General features: G+C 42.0%; 1 protein-coding gene across 8 annotated transcripts in view; it reads right to left on the bottom strand.

The window, feature by feature from the left end:
* Nucleotides 1-2064: 2064 nt before the first annotated feature.
* LOC126295486 (transcription initiation factor TFIID subunit 12-like) overlaps nt 2065-11565 on the bottom strand; it is a 52681-nt gene continuing 43180 nt past the window's right edge. For all 8 annotated transcript variants that reach the window (XM_049988041.1, XM_049988042.1, XM_049988043.1 and 5 more), the window contains one exon: nt 2065-4145. In XM_049988041.1, coding sequence (XP_049843998.1) covers nt 3617-4099 — 483 coding nt within the window. In that variant the 5' untranslated portion in view covers nt 4100-4145 and the 3' untranslated portion in view covers nt 2065-3616. The remainder of the gene's footprint in view (nt 4146-11565) is intronic.

The raw sequence follows: 11565 nt of genomic DNA, 5'->3' as shown, positions 1-11565 counted from the left end.
GTTCATCGACTGTCACCTCCAGCCTTTTACTGTTCCGGCAGGTCCCCGACAAATTTCTATTTAATGACTCCGTTTTGCTCATGCGAGCACGCAGCAGGACTGACCTCGCACATACTTTGCGATAACACAGGCTGCCCGACATCTCGTCCGAGACTCCGTAGCTGACATTCGGCTGTGCCCAGTCATAATCTGCCGACCGTCACAGGCGAGTCAACCGAGGTGCCCACATTTAAGACGGATAGGAGCTGAACTGAGTTGCCTGGTTAACGCACATCCTGTCACCCCAATTGAAACACAGTACCTACCATCTCCGTAAACCTCTGGCAAGTGTCGACAGGCTTCGACTTGCACAATTTGTCCGGGAGTCGGGAATTGTGCGATGCGCCACCTTCTGTTCGCAGCTCAACATTCGATACTATTTTGGAAAGCTCCTCTACTGTTGCCGTCAGTCACAGGACAACGAAAATGACAGGACATCTGCAGAAAGTTAAGTTCTTCTTCGACACAATATGATTCAGGCCTCAGCCAACACAAAAATACAGGAGGCATTAATTTCAGAACAACCCTTGTACATTTGAAGAAGTTTTGATCTGATAATGTTAGTGGTGGAAACACCATGATAAATGAAAATGCATTAAGCAACCCAGATGCTTTTGTTCCGGTACATCCTCCTGAGAGTGGAGCACACTATACACAGTTTGCTGGTAAGAAATATTAGGCACAGGTAGGCTGGTTGTATCCCATGAGGGAGGCAGGTTGTGTGTGTGTGTGTGTGTGTGTGTGTGTGTGTGTGTGTGTGTGTGTGTGTGTGTGTGTGTGTGTGTGATGTTGTCTAACTCCGATTTAGCCAAAAGCTTACTCGTTTTGACAAGCTTTTTGTTGTGCCTATCTACGATTCAGCTCCTCCACTATGTGGCGGGTAGCAATCTATCGTTGTCATTATTCCGTCCCGGATTTTCCATTTAAAAGATGTGTAGCCTGTGTCTGTCTGAACATTTATTACGTGTCATGTAAAAATTTGAACAAAACTGGTCAAGAACTTCGAGATTTTTGCAAACAGTGTTAAACAAAGACTTACCTTTATATAGTAGTACAGGTAAACAATCTATTTGCAATGTGAGAGAGATAACAATTCAAAGCTATATTTTATTTTTCAGGTTCCGCAAATTCGGAAAAAACTGTGGCCGCTAAAGGAGAAACCTCAACGTGTAGTTTGTTCCAATACTGTAGCATGGCAAAATGTTCAGACGCAGTACTGCTGGAAGCCACTGCCATGACAATTTTCGCATTTGGCACATCAGATTTACAGAAACTTGTAACTTGTCACTCGTCTATTTCGGACAGCAACGTGAATGAGGTATGCAAGGTATTTGCGAGGAATCTGACAAAATCACTGCGTACAGTGGCCGCAGTCCAAGGTGTCACGAGCAAAAGTGCACAGATCTCCACCTCAGAAGTTACACCTTTATGGCTATGAGGTGCAGCTGCTTGAGGTGCTGAGGCTCCACGAGTTTTCAGTGTATACACTAGCCATGACTGACACGAACAGTAACTTTTTCAAAAAGATTTTTTCTCTGACGGGTGAACTTTTCACATATCTGGCAAAATGAACTATCCTACCATCTATCTGAGCGTCCTCACATTGACGTGAAGTCGAAAGTGTGTATCGAGGTCGACGTGTGGTGCGGACTCTTGCACAGTCGTGTTACCGATCTGTTCAAAATAACTCCAATTCGAAGTCGTTCTGCATTCTAATCTCTTTACTAGTCCCTAAACATCTTTCAATTTGCAAATGGATAGTTTCCGAACGGCCCAATTCTGCGGCCACCGCGAATTGCCTGACAGGATCGGGTCTACCGTATCGAGGTTCGGACTCGGGACGTGCATTTGCTGTGCGATCTGACATTTCTGGTGTGCTTCCAGAGAGAAATTCAATACTGACCACATGTTTGAGACACTAGGGATGCAGATGACTTGTACAAATGACAAAAACAGAATTTTACGAGTTTTCTACATTCTTACCTTCTTTTATAACTTCCACACTATTAAAGTCTAAAGTTGTCAGACAGTTTATGGAAACACTGTATTTCAATTAGGTAGCAACTGCTGCATCTCATAACTTTTTTAAAAAATTTTAACTTTGGAAGAAATATGAAAATTCAGAAATATAACACAACACTCCGACGACAATTATTACCTTATTATTTGTATTTGACCAGAATGTCAAACATATTTTACTGAAACCGTCCTCCAAATGTTTTTCAGTGTTTTAAAACAGTATGCCTGTTAAGCAATTACAAGTCGTGTACATCTTACGAACACACACAAAAATTACACAGGACAATAAATATATCACAAAAGCTACCACTGATAAATGTTTCTAGGATTTCAGCAGAGAGACCAAAATTTGTCCCACATAAAAGAGAAATAAAGTGTATGCACAAAACTTCCAGTCTATGATTTCTCTACACGCTAACAGCACAGGGACTGGTAAAATTTTGTGATGTCACCGAGGTCCTCCACTTGAAAGGAAGTTACAGCTAGTAGCTAAACCGTACACTCGTACAGCCACCGAAAGACGGTACGGGTGACCGGCACACAAATCGTGGCGGGAAATTCCGGTTACTGGTGACCGAAACGTGTAACAAGCATGAACGACAATGTTACGTACCACCTCCACCACCCGTCTCCCCCATCCTCGTGACGGGTACGCCTCTGTCGTCGTAATTCCGAAACCTATCCCCCGTGACGAATTATCGAACAGTTCCTAGAACTAAACTCCGGGGAGGAATATTGACAGTGTAGGAAAAGACAGAGTGCTATTTACTGTAAAGAAGATGTGTCAAGTCGCAATTAAAATACACTTACATAAAGCTTTCAGCCACTGCCTCAACAGAAGACAGACGTATCCCGTCCGCACACACGAGGCAGTTTACTTCGTGCACACACGGCTGCCAGCTCCGATACCTCGGTCAGAGCTGCCAGAGTTCGCGGTCACACATGCACTAGGTGTGCTCGCCAGCGTTACGAACGGTCCGCCTTTCTCTTCTGCCGATCGAGGCCGCGGCTGAAAGTTATACGTGAGTGCCTTTTAATTGTATCTGTCTGGAACTTAACTTATCTTCTTTACGTTAACTAGCAACCTACCTCTGCCCACAGTATCGAAGTTCCAAGAACTAGATAGTCATTTCCTTCACTTTTCGACACACCTACCGGCAGCACTCCGAATTTCTCCTCGCCAACTCGAGTAACACCTAGCTGTTACGTCTTGTCAAAAGTTTACAGTTTTCTCAAACGAAGAATTTGAAGCAAAAAATTGTGTCCAATATCGCATGACAGTAGGCTCATTTCACTAATAGACGGCACTGTGTACGTACTTGAGTCAATTTCTTATAGTCTACAAACTTATGTCCTCTCGCAGTGGAAGGATGGGGAGGGGGTAGGGGGCACACTACCAGCTCCTAACGTACCACTCTTCCTCAAATGTCGTCACACTCTGAACTGCAATACCGCACCGAACACCTCTCCGCCGTTTTCAGTGTCGACTGTAAATGAAATGAAAGCCAGCTCCCTCCCAGTACAATTTCGACAGTCACCTCCCCGGACGCGTCCGCCGTTACTTGCCGACGGCCTCGCGCACGAGCTCCATGCGGCGGCGGTGGGCCTCCCCCTCGGCAGCCGGAGCGTACGGCTGCACCTCCTCGGTGCCGAACCCCGGGAGCCACATGTTCCAGTGGCGCTCCAGGTGCAGCTGCACGTCGCGGGCCTCCACGACGGCGGAGCGGCGGTGGCGCGCCGACAGGCACGCCGCCCGCACCGTCGCCTCCACGAAGTCGTCCGCCAACTCCAGCAGCACATCCTCCACCTCGTCCGATAGCCGCTCGTTCGGGTCCAGCTCCTTCACGATGTCGTGCAGCCGCGTCCGCGCGTGCGGCGCCGCTCCCGGCTCCTCGGGGCCCGGCGGCGGGTTCCGCGCCGGCCCGCCCGCTGGCGGGACGTCGAACGGCGGCATCGATGTCGGGACCCGCGTGCCGGAGGTGCCTGCCGACGGCCCCGCGGCGGCCGAGCTGCCGGAGGCCGCTGCCGCCTCCGTTTCCATGCTCCGCTCGGCCGAGACTACGCCGAGACGCTACGTCCTACGGCTCCTGGGGACGACGGGGCAAAACGGATGTGGAAAAATTAAAAATAAATAAATAAATAAATAAATAAACTACAGCCAGATATTTTGTGGATCGATCTTTCAAAGCAAGAAATAATATACATGAGAGAAATGTCCGATGCACACCCAAATCTGTCGTCTATACCCAGAGGTGTAAAAAAAGTTCAACATTTTTGCTATTTCCAATTCTTTGATGGAGAATGCTCGAAATATCAGGAAAGAATATGTGTATTTCAGTTGACGTATCATTTGCTCTACAAGATTTCGAGCACTGTTCAAAGGTGTGTCAAATGTTTCTCTAATTTATTATATTTCTTAGTTTTAGACAAATCATTTCACTAAACATTTGATTGGGGGTTTTTTATTATTTTTTCCATTTTAATTTTGAAGCTTAGTTCAGAAAATTGTTCTCGAAATGTTCAAAATTTAGTGCTCGGTTCAAAAGAGGCCATAACGATAGTTACATATTGCCCCAATGCAACTTTTTCTGTGATACTGTTAGGCCTGCCTCGAAGTGAGGACTTTTTGACACTCCATTTAAATGGATAGCTGTTTCTGAAATATTTCTCTGTCCCTCAAATTACCAATTAATTATTTCTTGATTGTCCCGATCTCTCTCCAGCAATTTATATAAATATATATATATTTTTTATTATTAAGCAAACCTACACCTCACACTGGTCTATTTGACATTTCCTACTCTTCATTAGCCTACGAAAATTCAGACTCTGAGAGCAACCCACTGCATAATTTATAGAGTGTGTCATTACACGCAAACATTTGACCAATAATACGGTAATCTGGGTCAGACATGACACTCTGATGCTTATATAGACTACTTATGTCACAAGCTATAGTGGGGGGAGCACTTCAGAGAGAACTTGCAGAATATGGTGAACAAGTTTCACGATTGTGTTATCGTAACAGGAGGCACTACAGCTTTCCCACTACAGAATGGCCGAGTCCTGCAATGAAATATAGTGTCGGAGACAGGGATTCGCACGACATTATTCCGAAAGTGTAAAGTAATGTAAACATCACATGCAGATTAGGCCTCGGGTTTGTTCCGAACGCCTGCCTGCTCCTTACCGGGGAGTACGAGGAGCGATCTAAGATAGTGGGACACGCGATCGGCACGTCGTCGCTTCCTGCCGGTAGACAAATCCTACTGCTTCTTTATTTGTGTAACTACTCACCTAGCCTCACAATGGCTAGGTGGAACCCGTACCAAACGTGCCTACCGAGAGAAAATCTGAGGAGGTACCGGCAATTGAACTCCGGTCCTTCCGAGCTACAGACGATTAAGCTACGGAGATGGTCTTACTGCAAAAGTGTGAACTAAAAATTTGTTCGAGCAGATAATTACAGAAATGAACTGCGTGTCATGTCCTAGATCTCTTAGCTGCAGACAGAAGTGTATTTTTCAAATAGGTTAACGAACAGGAGACATCGGTGATCTCCGTGCTGTCGAGGAATGTTAAGAAAGATAGAAAAATATTTTTCCTTAGTGAGCGTAATGGGCAAAAATTGAAGATTATCTGAGTTGTAGACATAAAATATTTTGCTGTGAGGACAAAGATGTGGAGCACAAATTGATAAAATTCAAAAGCATTGATCAATATCCCCTAGACGACTATGTTCTGGACAAGGTCATGACGGATAGAAAAAGCCCACCACAGTTCGATAGTACTGCATTAGAAACTTGCTACGAAAACGCTTGACACTGTCAAACAGGTTTATGCGAAGTCGAAGCCTAGCTTACAAACAAACAATTAAATGAGCAAAATGAGCCAAAGCAGAACAAGGACTTTGAAAGTAAAAGTTTTGTCAAAAAATCTGACTTCCGACCTGTAGAAGTTTCAGTATTATGTACAAACAGTAAGCAGATCAAAGTTGTGTATTCTGTCACTCAGTTACTGTACTGGAACCAAAATGGAAGATGACAAAGCAGGGCAAAATACTGAATTTGGTCTTGTGAAACTGTTTTAATGTGGAAAATCATAACACAGTCTCTTTCAACTGTCACACAAATGCCAAAATGGTAGACACTGACAAGTGACTGCAGAACAGAAAGATGATTGATGCTGCTCAAATGTGGAAAGGCATCTGGGAATGCTGAAAGAGCTGTAATGGTGCACACAAATTACGCAAAAGAACTCACTACGCTTCTGGAAGTAATTTATCTCACGTCAGTACAGCAACAAAAGGTACCTAGCACACGGGAAAAGTGCAGGTTGTTTCCATTTTCAAGAAGGGTTGCAGGATGTACGCCTATATTGCTCACACTAGTCTCTTGTAGAAATACGATAAATGTTATGGTAACACATTACTATATTTTTGGTAGGGCCTCGTTCCAACACGACTAACTGTTCGAACAGTTTATGTCACAGTTTGGGAAATCTAAGGTGCCGTTCGATCTTTTGATCAACCTGTGATCTATTGACTTTTGTTGGAATTATTGTAACAACCAATCTTAGCATTTAAAATGCACTGTCGATTTTAATAACAAAAATTACTACGAAATGAGTGCTGAAATATCTTATCGAGTGCAGATCATGGTTAACAATGGCAGCTAATAAATAAATAAAAGATTGCAAACATGATTCTCTTCACTTCTGGAGCTTTTGTTCATCCCACTACCTTGTGATGTCTAATGGTAATGTTACCACAACGGGTCTTGCTGCCATGCAATAAAATTAGCCACTTTGTTACAATACGTTTCGTTTGTTTGGCATTTGATTCTTGACTAATTTTCTTCGTCGATTCATCTGAATTTTACCACATTGTTTTCAGGTTGATTAAAATGTATTGAAGTTTTTAATTGTTATTCTAATATACGAACTGGGACTGAATTACTTACTTGCAACTCACTTGGTAAAACATTATGTTCTGTTATAAACAAAGAAAATATTATACTAGTTTCAGTCAAGCAATATTTTTGGAGGACATTTTTGTCTATGTTACCTTTACATCAAAATCAGCATATATGTTAATATATCCATTCATACCGGCACTTTATGAGAACTTGTAAATTTGTTCAAACACAACAGTTCCTGAAGAGGGGAAGCAGCCTTTTCAGTAGTTGCAGGGGCAACAGTCTGGATGATTGACTGATCTGGCCTTGCAACATTAACCAAAACGGCCTTGCTGTGCTGGTACTGCGAATGGCTGAAAGCAAGGGGAAACTACAGCCGTAATTTTTCCCGAGGACATGCAGCTTTACTGTATGATTGAATGATGATGGCGTCCACTTGGGTAAAATATTCCGGAGGTAAAATAGTCCCCCATTCGGATGTCCGGGCGGGGACTACTCAGGAGGACGTCGTTATCAGGAGAAAGAAAACTGGCGTTCTACGGATCGGAGCATGGAATGTCAGATCCCTTAATCGGGCAGGTAGGTTAGAAAATTTAAAAAGGGAAATGGATAGGTTAAAATTAGATATGGTGGGAATTAGTGAAGTTCAGTGGCAGGAGGAACAAGACTTTTGGTCAGGTGAATACAGGGTTATAAATACAAAATCAAATAGGGTTAATGCATGAATTGGTTTAATAATGAATAAAAAAAAAATAAAAAAAATAAAAAAAAATAGGAGTGCACGTAAGCTACTACAAACAGTATAGGGAACGCATTATTGTGGTCAAGATAGACACAAAGCCCATGCCTACTACAGTAATACAAGTTTATATGCCAACTAGCTCTGCAGATGATGATGAAATTGACGAAATGTACGATGAGATAAAAGAAATTATTCAGGTAGTGAAGGGAGACAAAAATTTAATAGTTATGGGTGACTGGAATTCGTCAGTAGGAAAAGGGAGAGAAGGAAACATAGTGGGTGAATACGGATTGGGGCTAAGAAATGAAGGAGGAAGCCGTCTGGTGGAATTTTGCACAGAGCATAACTTAATCATAGCTAACACTTGGTTCAAGAATCATAAAAGAAGGTTGTATACATGGAAGAATCCTGGAGATACTAAAGGGTATCAGATAGATTATATAATGGTTAAGACAGAAATTTAGGAATCAGGTTTTAAATTGTAGGACATTTCCAGGGGCAGATGTGGACTCTGACCACAATCTATTGGTTATGACCTATAGATTAAAACTGAAGAAACTGCAAAAAGGTGGGGATTTAAGGACATGGGATCTGGATAAGCTGAAAGAACCAGAGTTTGTACAGAGTTTCAAGGAGAGCATAAGGTAACAATTGACAGGAAAGGGGGGAAAGAAACACACGAGAAGAAGAATGGGTAGCCCTGAGGGATGAAGTAGTGAAGGCAGCAGAGGATCAAGTAGGTAAAAAGACGAGGGCTGCTAGAAATCCTTGGGTAACAGAAGAAATTTTGAATTTAATTGATGAAAGGAGAAAATAAAAAATTCAGTAAATGAAGCAGGCAAAAAGGAATACAAATGTCTCAAAAATGAAATCGACAGGGAGTGCAAAATAGCTAAGCATGGATGGCTAGAAAATAAATGTAAGGATGTAGAGGCATATCTCACTATGGGTAAGATAGATACTGCCTACAGGAAAATTAAAGAGACCTTTGGAGAGAAGAGAACCACTTGTATGAATTTTCAAGAGCTCAGATGGCAACCCAGCTCTAAGCAAAGAAGGGAAGGCAGAAAGGTGGAAGGAGTATATAGACAGTTTATACAAGGACGATGTACTTGAGGACAATATTATGGAAACGGAAGAGAATGTAGATGAAGACAAAATGGGAGATAAGATACTGCGTGAAGAGTTTGACAGAGGACTGAAAGACCTGAGTCGAAACAAGGCCCCGGGAGTAGACAACATTCCATTAGAACTACTGACGGCCTTGGGAGAGCCAGTCCTGAAAAAACTCTACCATCTGGTGAGCAAGATGTATGAGAAAGGCGAAATACCCTCAGACTTCAAGAATTCCAATCCCAAAGAAATCAGGTGCTGACAGATGTGAAAATTACCGAACTATCAGCTTAATAAGTCACAACTGCAAAATACTAACGCGAATTCTTTACAGATGAATGGAAAAACTGGTAGATGCGGACCTCGGGGAGGGTCAGTTTGGATTCCGTCGAAATGTTGGAACACGTGAGGCAATACTGACCTTACGACTTATCTTAGAAGAAAGATTAAGAAAAGGCAAACATACATTTCTAGCATTTGCAGACTTGGAGAAAGCTTTTGACAATGTTGATTGGAATACTCTCTTTCAAATTCTGAAGGTGGCAGGGGTAAAATACAGGGAGCGAAAGGCTATTTACAATTTGTACAGAAACCAGATGGCAGTTATGAGAGTCGAGGGGCATGAAAGTGAAGCAGTGGTTGGGAAGGGAGTGAGACAGGGTTGTAGCCTCTCCCCGATGTTATTCAATCTGTACATTGAGCAAGCAGTAAAGGAAACAAAGGAAAAATTCGGAGTAGGTATTAAAATTCATGGAGAAGAAGTAAAAACTTTCAGGTTCGCCGATGACATTGTAATTCTGTCAGAGACAGCAAAGGACCTGGAAGAGCAGTTTAACGGAATGGACAGTGTCTTGAAAGGAGGATATAAGATGAACATCAACAAAAGCATAACGAGGATAATGGAATGTAGTCAAATTAAATTGGGTGATGCTGAGGGAATTAGATTAGGAAATGAGACACTTAAAGTAGTAAAGGAGTTTTGCTATTTAGGAAGTAAAATAACTGATGATGGTCGAAGTAGAGGGGATATAAAATGTAGACTGGCAATGGCAAGGAAAGCGTTTCTGAAGAAGAGAAATTTGTTAACATTGAGTATAGATTTATGTATCAGGAAGTCGTTTCTGAAAGTATTTGTATGGAGTGTAGCCATGTATGGAAGTGAAACATGGACGATAACTAGTTTGGATAAGAAGAGAATAGAAGTTTTCGAAATGTGGTGCTACAGAAGTATGCTGAAGATCAGGTGGATAGATCACGCAACTAATGAGGAGGTATTGAAGAGGACTGGGGAGAAGAGTAGTTTGTGGCACAACTTGACTAGAAGAAGGGATCGGTTGGTAGGACATGTTTTGAGGCATCAAGGGATCACAAATTTAGCATTGGAGAGCAGCATGGAGGGTAAAAATCGTAGATAGAGACCAGGAGATGAATACACTAAGCAGATTCAGAAGGATGTAGGTTGCAGTAGGTACTGGGAGATGATGAAGTTTGCACAGGATAGAGTAGCATGGAGAGCTGCATCAAACCAGTCTCAGGATTGAAGACCACAACAACAACAACAACAACAACAGTCTCTCGTCGTACTGTGACATCATCCTCTAGCATTACTTTTCCATAACAGTAGTTGTCGATACCAGTATTATTCTTCAAATTTCGGACTGATCAATATTGCCGTAGCTGCTTTTCTGAAAACTTTATGTAATTTTATACACAGTATGTTATATATCAAGCTAAATTTTACGAAAAGGAATTATTTCATTTTGATGTTCTGATCAATAAGTACTACTTCTGAATGTACAGTCAAATTATTATTATTATTATTATTATTAATATTATTATTATTATTATTTTTAGGAACATCTGAAATTACGAATTATTTCGCACACTTAAAATTTATACTATGAATTACGCAATTTAGTACTTTTTACCACGTTTATTTCTGGATCATGTATGAAATAATAATTGAAACTAATAGAAATTCATTTGTCAGGAAAAATTGTAAACCCTTTGGAATACTGTTATTTCTGCTGAGTGGGTCAGTAGGAAGCATACCTCTGATGTGATCGGACATATTTTTGTATTTTGTGCGAACAATGTAATTTCGGGTTTGTTAATGTGAAAAATAAAAAGACTGTACAATATATTAAAATGAGCCGTGCTAGTCAAATTTCACACGAATGTTCAAATGAGCTCGATACTATACTGAATGCTGCGGCACGGTGGGAAAACTCTAGCCCATTCGAATGTGAGTATCATTTGTCCAGTCCTTATTTTTAGAGAACAGAAATCTCCTCCATAAAAAATCAACACGAATTCTGCAAATAGAGATCTTGTGAAACTCAGCTCCCTCTGGTCCTCAACGAGATCTGCAGCGCTTCATACAATGGAAAGCATTTAGGCACCATCCCCCATTGCCTTCTAGTTGGGGGGGGGGGGGGGGGGGGGGACAAAATTTTTGATGGATTCTGAACACTTCACTCTTAATCGACAGATGTAAAGGTAATTCCAGAAGTAGCCCGTCAAAGTGTAATAGGGCTATTACTGTTTACAGTACATACAAATGCTCTACTAGAAAATTTTGGAAGCTCCACGAGGCTATTTGGAGACGACATCGTCGGCTAAGAACGCAGCAGTGCCTGCACACAGCATTGAACTGGCAGCTGACCTTAAATGTACAACAGGAGGGTAATTTGAAAAGTTCTCGTAACGGAATAGAAATAAACATCTTGCCTCAGT

This window comes from Schistocerca gregaria, chromosome 11 (assembly GCF_023897955.1).
Source record: "Schistocerca gregaria isolate iqSchGreg1 chromosome 11, iqSchGreg1.2, whole genome shotgun sequence".
Classification (NCBI taxonomy): domain Eukaryota; kingdom Metazoa; phylum Arthropoda; class Insecta; order Orthoptera; family Acrididae; genus Schistocerca; species Schistocerca gregaria.
This window is presented reverse-complemented; position numbering and strand designations above follow the sequence as displayed.